This window comes from Fragaria vesca, linkage group LG6 (genome assembly GCF_000184155.1).
Source record: "Fragaria vesca subsp. vesca linkage group LG6, FraVesHawaii_1.0, whole genome shotgun sequence".
Lineage (NCBI taxonomy): Eukaryota > Viridiplantae > Streptophyta > Magnoliopsida > Rosales > Rosaceae > Fragaria > Fragaria vesca.
In genome coordinates this window covers 33,710,343-33,729,114 of record NC_020496.1, presented here as the reverse complement: position 1 = coordinate 33,729,114, position 18,772 = coordinate 33,710,343, and the positions used below count along the sequence as shown (strand labels likewise).

At 39.0% G+C, this 18,772-nt stretch overlaps 4 protein-coding genes across 4 annotated transcripts in view; 3 read left to right on the top strand and 1 right to left on the bottom strand.

Moving 5' to 3' along the window:
* The first annotated feature begins 1,447 nt into the window (after positions 1-1,447).
* LOC101301232 (non-structural maintenance of chromosome element 4-like) lies at positions 1,448-3,262 on the top strand. Its single transcript, XM_004306169.1, has 7 exons — positions 1,448-1,586; positions 1,687-1,767; positions 1,902-2,136; positions 2,233-2,323; positions 2,484-2,700; positions 2,801-2,892; positions 2,999-3,262. Exons 1-7 carry the CDS (start codon positions 1,448-1,450, stop codon positions 3,260-3,262), a joined length of 1,119 nt encoding a protein of 372 aa, XP_004306217.1.
* A 584-nt stretch (positions 3,263-3,846) lies between these two features.
* LOC101291943 (enoyl-[acyl-carrier-protein] reductase [NADH], chloroplastic-like) lies at positions 3,847-8,606 on the bottom strand. The gene is made up of 13 exons (XM_004304322.1): positions 8,487-8,606; positions 7,644-7,955; positions 6,878-6,987; positions 6,694-6,749; positions 6,495-6,579; positions 6,363-6,410; positions 5,654-5,728; positions 5,460-5,571; positions 5,290-5,341; positions 5,158-5,209; positions 4,972-5,029; positions 4,425-4,523; positions 3,847-4,251 (listed from the first exon to the last, which is right to left on the bottom strand). Exons 2-13 carry the CDS (start codon positions 7,918-7,920, stop codon positions 4,100-4,102), a joined length of 1,176 nt encoding a protein of 391 aa, XP_004304370.1. The 5' UTR covers positions 7,921-7,955; positions 8,487-8,606; the 3' UTR covers positions 3,847-4,099.
* A 5,890-nt stretch (positions 8,607-14,496) lies between these two features.
* LOC101291648 (zinc finger CCCH domain-containing protein 14-like) lies at positions 14,497-17,631 on the top strand. The gene is made up of 3 exons (XM_004304321.1): positions 14,497-14,754; positions 15,392-15,452; positions 16,611-17,631. Exons 1-3 carry the CDS (start codon positions 14,676-14,678, stop codon positions 17,377-17,379), a joined length of 909 nt encoding a protein of 302 aa, XP_004304369.1. The 5' UTR covers positions 14,497-14,675; the 3' UTR covers positions 17,380-17,631.
* A 479-nt stretch (positions 17,632-18,110) lies between these two features.
* LOC101291357 (hexokinase-like) overlaps positions 18,111-18,772 on the top strand; it is a 4,928-nt gene continuing 4,266 nt past the window's right edge. The window contains exons 1-2 of the mRNA XM_004304320.1: positions 18,111-18,168; positions 18,248-18,745. Coding sequence (XP_004304368.1) covers positions 18,590-18,745 — 156 coding nt within the window. The 5' untranslated portion in view covers positions 18,111-18,168; positions 18,248-18,589. The remainder of the gene's footprint in view (positions 18,169-18,247; positions 18,746-18,772) is intronic.

Here is an 18,772-nt window from a genome sequence, read left to right as displayed (position 1 = left end):
ATTTTTCCTATAAATTTATAAATTAAAAAGAAAAAAAACCTTAAAATTTCTTCTCTGGGCTTCTGTACCCAATCGATTCTGCTCTGGGCACCCATATTTCTTCTCTAGGCTGCTGACGACGAGCACCCACCTTCTGACGACGAGCACCCCAGCCTCCTCCGCACGCTCAACCGCTCAGCACGCACAGCAGCAAGCAGCCCCCCTGCCTTGCGCCACCCCGGCAACGAGTTGCATCCCACACGCAAAGAGCTGGCGCTAGTTCGTCCGTGGGAGAGACACTCCCTGCTAGCGCGTCGAAGAAAGGGAGGCGAGCCGCTGAAGTCAGCCACGTGTGTGGGCTGGGCTGAGGTGGAAAGAACTCACCTGGGCTGGATTACTTCTCTAGCTTGGGTCAGTTTGCTCATTTTCCAAGTAACCCAAGTTGAATTGGGGAGATATCTCATTTATGGGTAGAAACAAAAAAATTTGGGCTGGGTTACTTTGCCTATGTGGATCCAACCTGGGTTGGATTTTTTTTCTCACCGGTGGACTTGCTCTATAGCTCGTTTTGTCATCAAAACTGAGAAAGAAAAAGACGATACAATTCTTATACACTTTATACTATTTCAAAATAGGTTTTAATAAATAGAGGACAAAATAGTAATTTATGACATATTTGAAAGAACCATTTTCATCGGTCAAACAGAGTGTGAAAAGACAATCAAATCTGTTAAAACATCACTCGATCGAGTTAAATAGAATCATCTTGTAACGTGTCTAAAACACTATCTGGAGCATCATCAAAACAAAATGAACTTGTACAAGCCTCCAGCTAGAATGACCGTTATATACTCTCCTGCTGCCATGAACAAGAAGATGAGGTAACATTAATAGGTACATTCATTGTACACTCCATGCTCCGCTAAATAGCTTGAATCTTTCTTCACTACTGCAAAAGATTGCCAGTATCCGATGTGCCGAACCGAAATCTCAAACACAAAACCGTAGACATTATCTTGGTCCATGGAGGAGCCGGAGTCCAACACGGACCCCAATTTGTTGTGCGCACCCAAAGCCCATGAAACATCAACACCAAAACTGAGTTGGGCACCCAATCTGCCACATATCCGGCACTTCTCCGTAATGAATGCTCAAAGGGAATAGCGTCGATAGCAATCTTCTAGGAGTGTTTTCTTTAGCCATTTAGTATCGAAATAATAATGTTTAAGAGATACGTGGAGAAATCTGAGCCGTCTATCGAGTTGTCCACCAGTCGAAGAGGGAAACACCCCTTCAAATTCCTGAATCTTGCCTTGTACGATTCCAATAGGGTTTTCTACTCAAAAACACACAACCTTAATTTATATAATTCCTCGATTTTTCCTCTCATTCTAAAACCGGAAGAATCACCGAGAATATACAAACCTTTCCCTCCTTATCTTACCGGAGAAGTTTCCGAGTTGTAGGGATGGTGAAACGCGAGTTGGGTTGTGCCACTGGTAGCGGTGGAGATGAAACGGACGAACCTGATCACCCCGCGGCGGTGCCGGTGACTGACCCTAGAGCACTCCGTTCACGCTACCACACCGTCAAGACCATCCTCTATGGTATCGTATTTGTCTTAGTATCTAGCTACTCGTATGTGTTTCATGTTTGGCTTCATGATTAGTTTGTTACCAAACTGAGTTGGATGTTCTTTCCTTGAAGATGAAAGAGAAGATCTCACAAGAGCAGACTCGAAGAAGTTCGATTCCATCATTGAGCAAGTGGAGAGCTTGCACCAGCTGGGTACTTTTACTTGTTTGTCACTGATATTGGTTTTGAATTTCCTTTTATGATAGAAGATAGGTGTGTGTAGAGTAACATTGTACCGGCCGTGTGTTGCTTAATTGAATGGTGGCATGGTTTGCAATGCATTGCAGTAAGAAATCCAAGAGAGCAAGTAGCGGATGCGGAGGCGCTTTTGGACATTGCAAGCACCTTGATGACCTCTGTAAGGGCACATAACAAGGAAGGGATTACAGCTTCGGGTTTCATCAACTGTATTCTTACTGACTTCAGGAAACCAAGTGGTAATGGCAGCAGCTCAATATATTGGAGGGACATTGGGAATGCGGTGTCACATGTTTTCCAGAGAAGCCCTCGATGCTGCACTATGTAATAAAAACGGAATCATTGTCACATTTTTTTTTTGGTGTTCCATTTGTTTTGAATTCTTTAAATGCTTACTAGTTTGGTTTGCTCTTCATTCAGGATCGGGCCTATGAATGCTGAAGTGAAGCGAAGAAAGCCTTATCAACGTCACAGACGTGGGAATCCTACAGACAATGATACCCCTCAAGAGGTGAGACTTAAATCCAAGTTATAACACTTACCAGAAAGTAGCAGCATCATTACTTGTCATTTGCGCTGAATTATTATCTTTTCTTTTAGTTGGAATATGTTCTGTTCTTACCGGGTACTTGGAGCATTTAAGCTAAAGTTCACTGTAAATTTTGTTGCAGCTTGGTGATACTGTTGAAGAAGAGGAAACAGAGACTGTTAAAAACGTGTCCACTATGTTTAATATCTTGAGGAAAGAGAGAAGGGTCAGGCTTGAAAATCTAGTGTTAAATGGAAATTCTTTTTCACAGACAGTGGAAAATGTGTTTGCCCTATCATTTCTTGTTAAAGATGGGCGTGTTGAAATGAAAGTGAATGAGGAAGGCCATCATCTAGTGTGTAAGATCCTACTTTGCAAACCCTCTTACTTGTATCCGTGTTTATTCTTTGCTTTGTGTCATTTGGTCATTCATGTATTGCTTTGTGTTTGACACGCCAGCGCCAAGAAATGCTCCTGCTGCCAAAGCAATTGCCTCAGGGGATGTTGCTTACTTCCACTTGATCTTCAGATATGATTTCAAGGACTGGAAGGTATTTTTAAATTTTACTGATTGTGTTTTATATTAGTCTTGATTGATCAGTAAAAAAGGGTTCCTATTTTCCCTTTACTAAACCGTTGCTTTTTCGGCATGTTCAGTTAATGAAGGAGGTTGTTGGGACCGGAGAGGAGCTGATGCCACATAGGTTTCCAGCAGACATATCAAACAACTCGCAACCAGAAGAAACTCCTGCAACAATAGGTACAACACCAATTAGGAAGTTTTCGAGGAACAGAGGCTTGGTTACACGGGAGCAGCCCGTTGGAACTGATAGTAGTATATCAATTGCTGAAGACAGCGCCGAATGTGATTATGCTGCAAGAGCCGCACCCACTCGTAAAGGGAAGCGTAAACTGATATGATATGTCCAAGAGATGATCTCTATATCATGTTTCTGACATTTAGAAACTAGGCTTGTAAGTTTTAACTAGCAGTCACTTGGCTGACATTAAGGAGTTACTGAATGAACATATAACAATCGCTCCAGCTACCAGTCCATTAGGTCTGTCGTCAGAATTTTGTGCTTTTTTTTGTTCATATATAGACTGCCTAGGACTGTATCCTCCCTCCTATTACATTTTCTCTGATGTAAATTTCATTTTTCCCTGATGCTTGTGTATAGAAAATAGTCGGGTTTTTAAGACGATTCTGAATTTTACCTTTCTTAGCTTTGCCCCAGGTGGGCATCGAGCTTGGACAAGCAGTACTTCTTGATTATGTATTTGAATGGCAAAATGTTTCATCAGTCACCTTGTGGATCAATCCTATTAAGGATTGAGATCTAGTATATGTTGTGGACAAAAGTATATGATAATGGCTGGAGGTCATGAAATAGAGGTCTTAGATAAGACTGACAAGGGTTGCAGCTCCCATACCTGCCCATGACGAGCTTTCTTTAACATAATGAGAACATCAAAATAATACCGTGAGAATGTGCAAGTTGCAATGAAAATCTTCACCTTAGCTTTGAGTCGGGCCTGAATTGTGATTAATTTAAAAAAGATAACTGTCTTATGATGTTATTCTGGATACATGATACATAATGCAAAGAGCAAAAATGGGTTCTAGCTAAAAAGATGAGAAAATTGTTCCATAGTACAGAATGACCTACACTTTGACCTCAATACTCGATAGAAAACACAGCACTACAATAACGCAATCCTTATTATCTCAACCTATATAGTCTATAGAGCATAGCACTAGGCTTCTTTTGGAAGCTCAAGATTTTCAAAAATTGGGCTGTCAACTCCCACGCCCATTGCATTTAGACCATTGTCGACATATACAACACTGCCGGTGATTGCTGACGCCAATGGTGACGCAAGGAAGGCAGCAACGTTCCCCACCTCCTCTGTTTCCGTATGTATAAAGTTATGTAAGGTCAGAGAAATAGATAATGAAAAGATATGTAATGGATGCACCAGCATCTGGTTTTCTTGCAATTATGCATTAATTCTGGGCTAACTAGTATGATAAGTCAAAGATATCATGATCCTTGAAGAAGTTGTGTACTTGATTACTCACCAGCAGATAACTCTTTCGGTAAGGGAGCATTGGCTGATGAATAATCAATCATCATATCGATAAAACCAATAGCTTTTGCAGCACGACTTCTTAATGGGCCTGCATATAAGGAAAGAGAACATAAGTATAATAAAAGTGAGACAGAATTGAGAAGCAATCAAATCATCAGTTTGTGCAGACTATCTCTGTGGAAAGCATAAGACACAGCATACAAGAAGTGCACCCCATTTCTTCTGAGAGATGTTGATGAGACTATGCTTTCATTAGAACAAGTTACCAAGAAGATGTCGGTTTATCTCTATGAAACACATTTTCACCCCAAGAGTAGGATGAGAAAGATGTTAATAGAACTTGAGAGCAAAAATAAGATAGTCAGATTGACATTCATCCAAGAAGAAGGCTCCTAATTACTTCATCAACAGCATATCGCCATCATATTGATCTTTTGACATCAAAACACTTATTGTCATAAGCTTAAGTCTCAAGATGGTAATGTCCATGTTTGGGGTAAGTTTCAGACTGTTCTGTAAACATAGGTTATTTTTACCTGCAGATATTGTGTTGACTCTGACTCTGTGCTTTCTTCCAGCTTCAAATGCCAGCACCTATATCAAGCACAGAAATGAGGCTCATTAAATAAATAAAAAAGTATAAAACTAAAAAATATATATATCAACAAAAGATCAATTTGAACATAACTAAGTGAAATGAAACCAATTAAAAAGAGACTCACACGTGTGTCACTCTCTAGAGCAGCCTTAGCTGAACTCATACCTCCTCCATATCTGCAAGTATACAAGACAATCATTAAACTTTCTTCTGAGAATGCTGCCCACTGATAGTTGCAATGCAAGAAGATACATACCCGGGAATGATCCTCTCGGAAGCAATGTATGTCAGAGAGATTGACGCACCACCTGTCATGTTACCATTGATCCTTAGATTCTAGGCTTTCTAACAACACTAGCTGGGACGTCACGGGAATCTTGGAAAAAGTGGAAAGCGAAGAAACAAAATAAATAGATTATAACGTGCCTGGGTTCATTATTGGAGCAAAATGCTGGAGTAAAGAAATAAACGAGTAGCTTGATGCAGAGATAGCTGCAAGATATCCATATCTTGACGTTTCCAACAGAGGTTTGACAACCTGAGCATGACACATTGACTCCGTAAGTACCATGAAGATTTCAAAAAATATTGATAAACAAAGAATGTAAAGAAGCGTTCACCTCTGGTCCATTAGCCAGGGAATGGACTAGGATATCAATGCTTCCAAAATCCTCTTTAACAGATTCAGCAACCTCCTACAAAAAATTTTTAAAGAAAAAAAGTTAAAGTTGCTAGCTTGGCCACTTTTCTGAACTCATCATCTAACCTACAGAACTATAAAATAGCAAATAAGCTCAACACATTCAAGAATACATCTCCAACAAAGTTTAGAGACAAGAAACACCTGAAGACATAGCTTTGCAAATAAGCTACACAGGTATCAAGCATGTCATTCACCATGAAATTCAATAACAAGAGACATCTAGATACATGTAGCCAACCAAACTAATGGTCATGTAACCAAGGATGGAGGTTTTCTGCAAGGCCAAGGCTATATTAAAAAAGAAAAAACAAAAGCTTTCAGTATATCTTTGGGGTGTCCAAGGTCTTGAATAGTTAAAGCACATGAAATATGTTAGATTTAGATGTTTTTTTGCAAATTCTTTAACTGGGGGAGGGAGGTGGCAGATGAACCAAAGGCACTCCTTACTTCTGCTTCTGAATGTCAGGGCCTTGCACTCAAGCTAAAAGTTCACTCACTTGTGACTCTTTTTTATTTCTTCTTCTTTTTCTTTAGCAGAAACAGTCATTTGTGACCACTGTGCCCATGACTCAATTTCCTAATTGTTTACTTCAGTTGAATAGTAATATGGTCAACGGAAGATGTACCTTAACCGTCCACTTTGAGGACCCCATGTAGCGTTTGTTTGATTTAATCTGCATAGAACCACAATACGAACATCACCACAAGTTCAATTACACATAATTCATACTTCAGAAAATGAGCAGGAGGGTCTGTACATCTTCAGGAACATCATCAGGGTTGTCAAAAACTGCATCCAATGGATAGACTTTTGTAATTTCCATCAAAGAACCGTCGGGCAATCTAACGACCAAAAAAGGGAGAACAAAAAATTAGAAATGACATAAAAAGTACAAATACTTAGAAAACATCAACAGAGTTGCATGAAATGCTGGAAAGGAAAAGTAGAGCTCTTACACGCGTGATTCATCAAACTTCCCACGCCTTAAACTGGACTCGAAAATGTTAAGTGCCTATAAGGAATAAGAATTCATGAAAAACTAAACAAATTTTCAGAAGCTAAAGCTCCACAACTGAGAACTGGATCAGATTTTTCTTTTCAATAGCAAACGGGAGAACTGGATTAGATCAATTTGCATACCGGCACCCATGTACCAAGAAGAATTTCAGCACCGGCAGCAGCAAGTGACTTTGCTATTGCCCATCCATATCCATTATCATCAGCCACACCAGCAATGAATGCTCTCTTACCTGCAAACAGCTGTCCCATTGTTAGATACAGCGGTCTTACATTTTCTCGTGGAAAACTATCAATTTATGGACCAGGGAACCAATGTGACAAACACAATACATTTCATAACTAATTTTTGTTTCTCTTATATTCAGGAGACAATACATACATCCATCTTTCAACAGGTAGTCAAATACAGTATGCTATCTTCTTGATTTAAAGCAACAATTCTATTAGTTGTCTGGAACAAAAATTCAAAAGGTACAACCTGCATCCATCTTTATTTACATCACCATTATAGGTATCACCGAGGATGACGACAAGAACCATACCAAAAAGCTTCAGAAATATATCTCTGACTCGTTTCAACAAGTTTTAGTTCGTATTGCCTCTATGGTTTGAATCCACTTGATTATTTAGGTACATATAAGTATCCTAGATAAGGCAAGATTGCAATCTGGATGCGGTTTTTTTTCTCGGTCAAAATGAGGGTTACAAGGATGCTGCTTTTGTAGTTAAAATGTAACTGTGAACCCTTATAACTCCTGTAGCTCTATTTGTGTGCCAACACTAGTGCAAAGTTGGTTAAAACAGAGAAGCACACACTACCAAACAAAATATAAATAAGTAAAATGCTATGCACTTAAACATAATTGCAATAAGAAAGGAGCTTGACCTCTTAAATCAACAGGCAATCCTGGCAATGGAGTGTTCTCAGCAGATGCTGACATCGCTCTTGTGATAACCTTCACAGATTTCACAGGACCTGACTGGACGCTGCGGAAGAATGGTTGCCTTGATGAGATGTTGGAAGAGCTTCTAAGTCCTTTAGAAACTGCCACTTCACTGTTTGCGCCGAAATTGGCAGTGCATGACATGTATGTTCTCCGGGAAGAAGATACACAAGGCTTAATTGCTGCCATGTGTGAACCAGGAGCTGCAGTGGTGGCCATTTTCGATGCAGATCACCAGAAACCAAAACAGAACTCTGCAAAATTCAAAACCCTTTATATATAAGCAAACAGCTTACGTGATAACCACTATACTCTTAGCAAATTGAACTTCATTTACTAAAAATTCCAATATAATTTGAATTGTTTCGTTTACAAGATATATAACAGCTAGCAATCAAATATATCTTAGTCTAGTCAGTGTAGATTGTAAGACCACAGTAACATCAGTCCAAAGACTCAACCTTTACTTGACTAAATCTTCAAATGAATGAAAGTTATGAACTTTACCATATAGATGATCACAAGGAACTAGAAAACTAATCAAGAAATTACTGGGATCACATCAATAGGCAACACTTGAAGTGACACAACAGTAAACCCACATTTGAGCAATCTGAATCAACCTCTCTTTATCCAAACAAGTAAATCAGACAACTTAGAAACACAAACAGGGAAAGAACCCAGTAACAACATAGGATTGGAACCAGAACAGCAGGAAGATCAGAGTTCAGAAATGAAAATGAGATGCATGCATACATTGTTACCTAGGAAGATCCGAGACGTACCTTGGAAGTGTGATGGTGTTTGGGAGAGCAAAGAAGGAAGGGTTGGGGTGTTGTGTTTTATATAATGGGAGTAGGGGAGTGTGGGTTCGATGAAACCAAGGAAAGCTTTGGTTTGTTGGAAGGTTGGTGTTGGGCAACTTTGTAAATGCCGAAACGGAGGGGGACGACAGAGCGTTGATCTGTTCGTTGTTTTTGGCGCCCCTGTGTATTGACCGGTTTGCCCCCATCTGCATCACTGGGCCTTTGGACTTGAATAGAAAGGGTTCAGCTCTAGTGTCATCGCCACCGGTCCACAATTTCTTAGGCTCCACCTCACCACCAACATAACACCATTTTCTCCATAACACCACTTTTCTCCGTCATCAAAAGTATCAAAAGCAAGAAGAAGCATTACCCCAACTTTCACCAGCTTGGGCACCACCTTGTAACATCACACCATCTTCCACCAGGGTGCACTGCTAAGACAATTCTCTCATCTCTTACAAAACCAAAAAATATTCTCTCATCTCTTACTACATATTTATTTTGATGTACTTCAATTTAAAACTAGTGTCTAATATGAACTTCAATTTAAAACTAGTGTCTAATATGATATTATCCCTCCAACGCCGAAACTTCTTGTTTCCGAGGGCAAATCCATCAAACTTGATAAACCGTTAACGAGTAATCCTAATGTGGATTATTACATGATCAAATTAGTTGAATGAGTAGTATAAGTCATGTGTTTAATTGATGTTTGATGTTCCATACTTTACCTTCACATGACATGTGAAGGTAATGGGAGTGAATTCTCGACCATCATCAGATGTGAATTCTCGAATATCTTATTGTTTGGGTGCGTTTTCCCTTCTTGCATTTCTACTACAGGAACCCTATTGGTAATTTGGTATTGCAAGTGTTACTAAAGAAATTGGTCTCTTAAAAAATTGATGATGATACCCTTGATAGGGCTGGGCATGGGACGAGTTGGGACGAGATAGAGCTAATCTCACGGCTCGTCCTGAACATTGAAATCGGGACGGGTTTTGCGTTTTTTAGATTTTATCCCACCCGGGCCCTATCCCGGTCCAACCGGGATTAGACGGGACAAGACGGGCCCAATCCCGAGTAAAAAAAAGTTGAAAATAAACTTGCAAGCAAAAGAAAGAGTTTCATAGTTTTATAGTGTTTTCTACTCTATTATGTATTAATAAGTACTTGTAACATATTTACAAGTACAACATGATGTAATAAGAGAGTTTATACTACTTACTTTTTCTAAATTTGCATCACTACTAGGGTGCAAGAAGAGAGTTTACAACAATCAACAAATTAAAGTATTAAACATCATTATTATTAAATTGAAGACAACCTAGTAATTTTAAAAAACAAAGAGCTAAGATCAAAACACTTAAATGAAATGCTCAAATCACATCTTAATCAATAAAAATCAATCATTAAAAGGGACGGGACGGGACGGGACAGGCCTAAACGAGACTTGAATTATCCGTCCCGTGTCCCATCCGGTTATATATAAACGGGACTGACCTAAAGCAGATTCCCTAAACTGGTTTTTTATGCCCACCCCTACTTGATAGTTGATATAGACAAGTTTATTTGCTCGATGTTGTATTTGTATGTCCACGTTTCATGCTTAGCCACATATCCTTCACCTTAAAGCAGATCGTCGCTCTAATGTTATCTCTAAAATATATTTGCATTATGAAACCCTGTTGGAATCATGCTTTTATTGTGGAAGGCTGGATCGCCCTCTTGGCTATTATCCTAGTGTTGTCGAAGACCGTCCCTTTCTGTTAGATGAGCGGTTCGCTGATGAGAACCAATTTCAAGTTTACCTTCCTAACACTACTTTCGATTTCCCCAGGTTCGGCACAATTCCTAATGACCTTATGTTGGTTTTCCCACAAGCTCGCACTACTACTCAACAACATGCTCGGATGGCCTCCTTTGTCCACTCTCCTTTCCATCCTTCTCATCATGGTAACCCCAAGGCGGCAAGATCCTGACCTTATACTCGTTGTAAGGCAAGATCCTGACCTTCAACTTGGAAAATTACTTTGGTTTCTCTCCTTATGAAAAACATGACATTGAAGAATTTGAGTTTGACAAATCCCCCGCTTTATTTGATAATGATGCTTATGTGACTGCTTTATTGACTAATCTAAATGAATTCCTCAAGTATGATATTGCAATCCCACATCCTTCAATTGCTGGACAATTTATTCATAATGATTTTCAGGGCTCGCCTATTATGACTGTCCCTAATTATGGCACCCTACTCACAATGTCATGACTGATCATCAAATGACCCTTGAGGATGAAGCCTTTCATCCAGCTCTATCTAAACCTAATACGACCGGTCATGATGATCTTCTTGTTGTGTTTCTCCTTATAGAAGTCCCAAGAAGAGCTCTTGCGCTAAAGAGGATGGCAAACTGACTATTTCTTCTGACTCAAACTCTGTCATATACAAAATGAAGCCTGCCATGTGGAACTGTCGAGGCTGTGGAAATAATGATTTTCTTTCCCAACCCTTGTTTCTTGTAAATCTTCTCAAGTTGGATATCTTTTGTTTAGTTGATACCAATGTTTAAAATAGCAAAAGCGTGAGGCGAGACATCGAGTCGGAGCCTCAAGGCTTTTGAGCCTCGAAAGCCTTGAGGTTAAAAGGTGAAGTCTTTCGTGCATTCTAAATCTCTATTTTCATAAATAAAAATAATAAATTATAGAAATAAAATCATTAAAAATAATTAATACATTTAAAATTAAAATTTAAGTAGCTACATCACAAACATAATGTCTAAAATTCTTAATGACAAACACACAACAACATAAAATCATTCACTCATAATATGAAAGAGAAAATGATAGAAGTTGGTCATGAATGAATTGAAAGAAGTCAAACAATTTTATTTTTTCTCTTTCGAGTTTCACCAAAACGATGTAGTTTTAGGGTAGAGAAAAAAATCACACACACAATAGTGACGCCTCAAGGCGCCGAGGCGCGCCTTTTCCTCTCCTTTTGTGACAAAAGCCTTTCAAGGGGAGCCTTGAGGCGAAATTGAGAAGTCACGCCACACCTTGAGGCGCGTTATTTTGAACAGAGGTTGATACCAAACTTGATGAGCAAGCTGCTCTTAACTTTGCTGCTTTTTTACCTTTCAATGATGTTGTTGTATTTCCTGCTAAGGTTCAATGTGGAGGTCTATCCACCTTTGAAACAATATATGTTTAATATTAATATTTCTGTTCTATCTAAACATGATCGTTTTATGACTATCCATTGTTTAGTCTAGGATCACTCTTTACTTCGTGGTACATCACTTTTGTTTACAGATTAGGTTATGAAATGAGCTTATTGCTTTTCACACAGAACCTTAGATGCTTATAGGGTTTTTCAACTATTTTCTCCCTCTATCGAAAAAGTTGGGAGGTACGGTAGTCGAAGAACCACTAAATATACAGGGAACTTAAATCCACTTACTGTTTTAACAGTCTTTGAAGTGTCCAGACACCATTTAACTGAAAAACTCATCTTTTAAAATTAGAGGTTACTAGCAGCCCGTATGCAGGGGCGGCCTTTGGGCCGTGCGATGTGTGCGATCGCACAGGGCCTCCGATGAAAAATATCATCTAGGTATACCTTAAATAACAAATAAGTTGATATGCTAACAAATGTTTTGTTGCATAATTGGTTAAGTATTTAGATCAACCTTCTCCGCCTCAGTTTGAGACGGTCGTTCGAGACTTACGGTCTCCCTTTTTTTGCGCCCCCCCCCCCCCCCCCCCTTTTTTTCGCGCATATCTTCCTCGATTCTCAACTTCTTCCAAGTCTGTCGTATTCTTTCATCGAGATAGTGTTGTATTTTGTCAGTAATTCTTGGCAAAATAGTGTTGTGCTCCATTGAACGAGATAGTCTGGATTGGAAAAGCAAGATTTCGAGGAAGTTGTTGAATGGGAGAGTTGGCAATAAATGAAGCTCTCTTTTTCTCTGTTGTAATTTATAGAGATCATAATAATTTCTCGCCTGATATTAAATTTATATTATAAGTGGATGATTTACACACACAAAAAGGCCACATTTAGTATGCACATGACCTCAAATTATACAGGACCGACATTACCTGTATGATAGTCTCTTTTGTGGAATTGGTATTTTGAACTTTTTGATCTAAATCACAAAATACCTTTAAACAGTTTCATAAGTCCAAGATTCATCTGTGTCAAGAGAGATCTAACTCTAATAACAATTGGGAGGATTCGATCCCCAGCTGTTTTTTTCTTATCACTAAACAAGGTAATAAAATGCATGCCACAACACATATTACATTAGATGGAACCATAATATTTTCGCGAGTTAAACAACCATAAGTTATTAGCATAGCCCACAAGCACAAGACTGTAACTAAGTTGCCAATATCCAGAAGACTTGGGTAGATCATAGGATTTCTAACATCATATCCTATATTCATATAGGGAAATAAGTAGAGTAGATGGTTAAAACACAACTTATACACAATACATTACTTGTTCTCAGACTTTGTCTCATGACTAGGAAACGTGCCTCTGATTTTCTTCCTGCAGTATCCTTATCTAGGCAGTCCTTAGTCAAGTGAGCACCACCCTTGCCAAAGTTAAGGCAAAACATCTTATAAACAAAATCTCTTTCTCCACTCCTCCCAGGGGTGTGAGAACCCCATGCACATCCATCAAGTAATGATTTTGGAAGATCGACTATGGGAAGGCCTTCCCTTGGATGAGGACTATTTGCAAAAAATTCGATCCAACCCTTCCTGGCCATATCTGCTGATAGCTTATATAGTTCTTTGTGAGTCATTTGTTTGTCGGACGATGAAGAATCTTAGTCAGGGCTGTTCGGCTTCGACTTCTTAGCTGGTTTCGGGTCCGTTAGTGGGGATAAGGGCTTCAAGTTTGATTATGAGGATGGGGAGTTCAGCCTCTTTGATGGGTTCATTCCCGATGGTGTGGATTTGGTTGGGTTCATTTCCGGTGGCATGGATTTGGGAGTGGACCTGTAAATTGACTGGATATGGCAGATCGACATAGATCGGACTCGTTTAGTAATTTAATATTTTGGATTCGGACCCGACCCGTTACCCGCCGAATCTTTGATAGCTCAATCCAAATCCGTATCCGGCGGGTTAACGGATACCTGACCCGTTAATCCGATTCGTTTATAAAAATAAATATTTTGAAAATTTAAATAATAATTTTAGAATTTTATCATAATTTCTCATAAAACACTAATGAAATATTATACAAAATGAAGATTTAAATCAAAAGTTGAATAATATGACCAAAATACTCTTTAACGATAAACTAATATAACCAAAATACTAAACCACCAATGTTTTTAGACAAGAGTACAAAAAGAACATAGGTTATCAAGAGAATTATTATATTATTTAATATTTTATCAATAATATTGTATGTTATAAAAATATAAGGATCAGATCCATCTAGATCCATATCTGACCTGTTTAATAAACGAGTTAAATTTTTAATTCAAACCAGTTTAAAAACCACGGGACCGGATCTTAATCAAGATCTGATCCGTTTACAGGTCTATTTGGGTTATTCCACCAATTCGGCCTCGTGCAGTTGTTGTGCCACATGCAGTAAGTGAATAACTACTGGACATGAATGCGGTAAATATTTTCTTTCTTTTTTTGAACAAGAAAAACAAAATTAAGCTCTGGTAGCTTTTGATTCGCGTAGGCCACGTAGGGCACAACATCCCGTACTGAAGACTTTCACACACAGATTCGAGCTTATGTCAGAGGCCAGCGAAGCAAACCCATAACATTGGCGGCGACCTTGTTCAGCTTTCCGTAACGGGTTTACTCAGGCCCAAAACTAAACCGCCCTTTACCCAAATCCTCAATTATTTTCACCACAAAAAAAAAAAACCAAATTTTGATAAATTACAGCTAATAATAACCCAGGGGGGGTTGAGGTTCTGGACTTTCCCACTCTCGTTTTCGAAGCTGCTCTCTCTCTATCTTCCAAAACCCTTCTCGTTCCTCTTCTAGGGTTAGGGTTTGGGCTATACTCTATTTCTCTATTCTTTCCAACTTCTTCTCGTTTCGGGTGAATCCCTATTCTTTTATTGTTTCTTCGAGATTGGTTCGTCGTCGTTTTGAGTCGGTTCGGATCTCGATCTGTGAATGATGGATACTCGTAAACGAGGAAGGAACGAAGCTGCTCCCTTTCATTCTAATGGCGGCTTCAAGAAGAACAAGCAAGGTTCGCTCTCTGTTCCTACCTTTTTTTTTTTTTTTTGAATTTTAATTCCGTGAATTTACTTCAAGTTTAGTTTATCTGTTTTCTTAACTAGTTCTGTATGTTTTTGTTTGATTTTCTATGGTGTTTTACCAATTTGAATTGATAGACTTGCTTGGATTAGATTGTTTATTTTTTCTTTCGAAACTTGTGGTTTATTTGATTTTGAATCTGTAATATATCTGCTTTTTAGTGATGGGTTTTAAGTTTAGTATAGTTATCTGCCCATCATTGCTTTTGAATTGTTATTATGTAAGAAATTTTCCTGTAAGTAGGTTAATTCGTTGTTTGATATAGTGGTAAGTGTTTTTCCTCGATGTGATTTTGTACTTTCTGAGCAAGTACTTAAATGTGTACTGCAAGTACTTTTCTGTGCTCTGGCTGTCTTGTTTGCGGAAGGTGTTTAAAAACTTTAAATCATGTTGAGTTCAGCTGGAATAGCCTTTGGAATTTATTGGTTGCATAGTTAATCTAAAAGCTTATTGAAGTTATACTATCTGGAGAAATAAGTTTCACTAATATTTTTTCTCTCAAAAGTGTAATAGTTAAGTGGATTAAGGATCAAGATAACTGAGAAAAAGTAATTAATGTTTTGTAACAGAATTGGACTCCTTATCAACTGGTGTAGGAAGCAAATCGAAGCCATGCACCAAGTTTTTCAGGTTCAAATCTTTGCCTGTCTAAATAAATATCATGAACTTTATTTTATACAAGTTTAAGGTGTTTTGTTAGTTCACTAAAGAGTTTGAACTGGAACTGTAACAAAATAATATCTTGCAAACTGTACTAATGAACTTCAAATGCAAAGCTGTTGTACAGGTACACAATTTGCTTTGGTTTGATGTATAACTCTAGGATAAGCAAATGCTTTTATACATTTGGTGGTAGTGGAATTACGAATTTCAGATCGAGCATGACATGTAACTTGTATTTAACTGTGGTGATAAGATGTTCAAGTGTTAGAACAATTATACTGGTAATTTGTCTAACTATATGTTCTTGAACCTGCACAACCTTCTGTGTAAGCTTGTAAAAACCATTCATGCAAGTCAATTTCAACAAGTGGTCTTAGCAATATTTTAAATACCAAATAAAGTTTTCGGATACAGAACTATGTTTACTTGCCTGCGAAAAGTAAGCCTTCCAAAGTAGATCTACGGTCAGTAAACTTTTTATTTCTGCCTCATATGGTTTGGTAGAGTTGTTTTGGGGTCTCTAGGGTCTTATAGATTTTCATATCTTTCATTGACCTCTTGTCTTCTCGGTAGTACGCACTCAGTTAACTCTTTGATAGGTGTATTTGTCTAGTATATCTGCAATTTCATCAACCAGTTATGTAAATAGTACAAATTTTGTATGCACACAACTGCCAGTAGATGATGAAAACAACACCTAATAGCACTCAGATTCAGGACTGCAATTCACTGATGTCTGGACCAGGACAAACATATATAATGTTGTCATGATCTGTTTCTTTGCCATATATTTTTCCTTTCTTTATAGCACTCATTTATACTAGGAGTTAGATCTTGCAGATTTTTTTTTGTTTGATATTATATTGAGTTCTCATTGCCATGCAGTTGCCCAGGAGGTTTTTGCATGTAGGGAGATTTTTATAAAAAAAAATTATTGACGGTTTATGCTTTTTGTCCCTAGATGCTGCTAATTATTATTCAGTTAACTATCTGTATTGGTCTAAAACCGATTGTGAACTGGAAACAATCAATATAAACTTATTTCCTGAGTAGTTATGCCTCTGTAGAAGGTAATTTAAATTGCACAAGTAATCTGATTGGATTACTCTGTGATTCTGTTTTCAGCACCGCCGGCTGTCCTTTTGGTGAAAGTTGCCATTTCTTGCACTATGTCCCTGGTGGCTACAATGCTGTGGCTCAGGTTATGAATCTTGCACCTCCTCCTCAATCATCTAGAAACTTTGCTGGCCCACCATCCCATTCAAATGGTTCCAGTGCCCCTACTGCTAAAACCCGCTTATGCAACAAATATAACTCTGCTGAAGGTTGCAAATTTGGTGACAAATGCCATTTTGCACATGGTGAGAGGGAACTTGGTAAGCCCGTTTCTCAATCCTATGGCCATGATGATCCACGTGCCATGGCACCTGCTCCAGGTCGCATGGGTAATTGGATGGAGCCAGGACATGCACCAATGCAAGGCCCAGCATCTAGTTTTGGTGCTTCATCTACTGCAAAGATCAGTGTAGATGCTTCACTTGCAGGAGCTATTATTGGGAAGGGTGGTGTAAATTCAAAGCACATTTGTCACCAGACAGGAGCCAAACTTGCAATCCGGGACCATGAGTCGGATCCCAATCTCAGGAACATTGAACTCGAGGGGACCTTTGAACAGATTCAGCAAGCTAGTACCTTGGTGAGAGAGCTAATTCAGAGCGTCTTGATGTCTGGCCCAAACAAAACCCCTGGAAGAGGAGCCTCTGGAGCTCCTGCTCCTCCAGGAAGCAACTATAGGACAAAGTTATGTGATAATTTTGCAAAAGGGACCTGCACCTTTGGAGAACGATGCCACTTTGCACATGGAGCTGCTGAGTTGCGCAAGCCTGGAATGTAAGGGCTCGTTCAGGTTTTCCTTGCAATCAATCTTGTATTAGTAGGATTTGTCAGCTGTGCATTGCGCAACCTAGTGGAACTAACAAGATTATGATATCAGAGTTTTTTTGCTTCGGCTTTTTGCTTCCTTTATTGGTATTATAGCCTGTAGGCATAGTTTTGCTATCAAAATGCGAGTAAATGGTGCCTATATTAAACTGGATTTGGGGGATTATTTGTCTAAAATTGGTAGGTAATTAATTTGATCGAGTATTACCCTTGGATTATTATTACTATGTTTGGTTAGAACTTTTAACTTGAAAAGAAAAGCAAAAGGAGCTTTCGGTTGCACACGATAAAAAATATTGTTGGCCAAACAGAATAGCAGCTGAAGCAACACCTTCAATGAGGATTTACTTGTATGTAAGATGAATGTTATTACTGACAATTGTTCCTGAGAGGGTTCTTGACAGATAAGGAAGAAACCCGAGGGAAAGTGAGATCAACTCACCAAGATGGGCAGGCTTGGGTGTCATCTCAATCGGGATCGACTCGTAATGGAAACTGATACGAAGATTGAGAACACCAGAGGTTAGAAATCTTTGATGCTCTGAACAAGTTTGGAGCTTGATTGTTTAGCCACCCAGAAATCCAGTCTATATTTTCGTCTAGCTTTGATGAGTGAGACTGAACTATCGGATTTATACAATTCAATCGTGGTTAGCATGGAGTTGTGCTTGCACCAGCTAGTTGTTTGGTTTAAAGGGACATGGCATGGCCACATGGACATGTAGCTTTATTCTTGATGGAGGTGAGTAATGCTCTGTTCTCTTGGTATATACTTTCATTGTTTTAAGAGAAGAGAATGCATATGTGCAACATGGCTGTAGATTGCCGTGCTCAAAGGAGATTCGACTTGTCATCAATGGGCGGTCTACCCTCAATGGTCGGCCGAAGCTGGAAGCTTGTTAGTAAAGCGCGATAGTTGAGCATGCCACACCAATTAAGCTAGACCAATAAATATGGAATTGGAGGGTGTTTGCATCATTAGCCTCCCGTTCAGTGCTATTCATGGCAGTTGATCCTATCATCCTAATTTACAATATACTAATTCTGAGTTGGGAAAACACTGTTCATTTACTCTAGTAGTGGGCCTCAGACCTTTCTTCTGCCATTTATCCCAATCAGCCCAAGACTGTTTTGGGCCCAAAACAAATGCCGACTCACTTCTAATGCTCCAAATCAAAGTCAATCCTTCCCTTCCTCATCTTGACTCGACCTCATCCGAAAACACACAAGAAACAACACAAGAAAGGCCTTTGCACCAAAACCGAAACACAGCTGCCGTCTTGCTCATAGTCGTCTTCCAGATAGCTGACGTCGAACCGGTATGTGCCTCCCTCTCTCTCTCTCTC

Excerpts from the sequence above, each read along its gene's own strand:
- LOC101291943 (XM_004304322.1), bottom strand. The coding sequence starts at position 7,920 with ATGGCCACCACTGCAGCTCCTGGTTCACACATGGCAGCAATTAAGCCT. Across the intron at positions 6,988-7,643 it reads ATTGCCTGTTGATTTAAGAG|GTAAGAGAGCATTCATTGCT; the intron begins GTCAAGCTCCTT and ends AGCTGTTTGCAG. Across the intron at positions 5,729-6,362 it reads CCTCAAAGTGGACGGTTAAG|GAGGTTGCTGAATCTGTTAA; the intron begins GTACATCTTCCG and ends AATTTTTTGTAG.
- LOC101301232 (XM_004306169.1), top strand. The coding sequence starts at position 1,448 with ATGGTGAAACGCGAGTTGGGTTGTGCCACTGGTAGCGGTGGAGATGAA. Across the intron at positions 2,701-2,800 it reads GGAAGGCCATCATCTAGTGT|CGCCAAGAAATGCTCCTGCT; the intron begins GTAAGATCCTAC and ends TTGACACGCCAG. Across the intron at positions 2,893-2,998 it reads ATGATTTCAAGGACTGGAAG|TTAATGAAGGAGGTTGTTGG; the intron begins GTATTTTTAAAT and ends CGGCATGTTCAG.
- LOC101291648 (XM_004304321.1), top strand. The coding sequence starts at position 14,676 with ATGATGGATACTCGTAAACGAGGAAGGAACGAAGCTGCTCCCTTTCAT. Across the intron at positions 14,755-15,391 it reads CTTCAAGAAGAACAAGCAAG|AATTGGACTCCTTATCAACT; the intron begins GTTCGCTCTCTG and ends GTTTTGTAACAG. Across the intron at positions 15,453-16,610 it reads CCATGCACCAAGTTTTTCAG|CACCGCCGGCTGTCCTTTTG; the intron begins GTTCAAATCTTT and ends TTCTGTTTTCAG.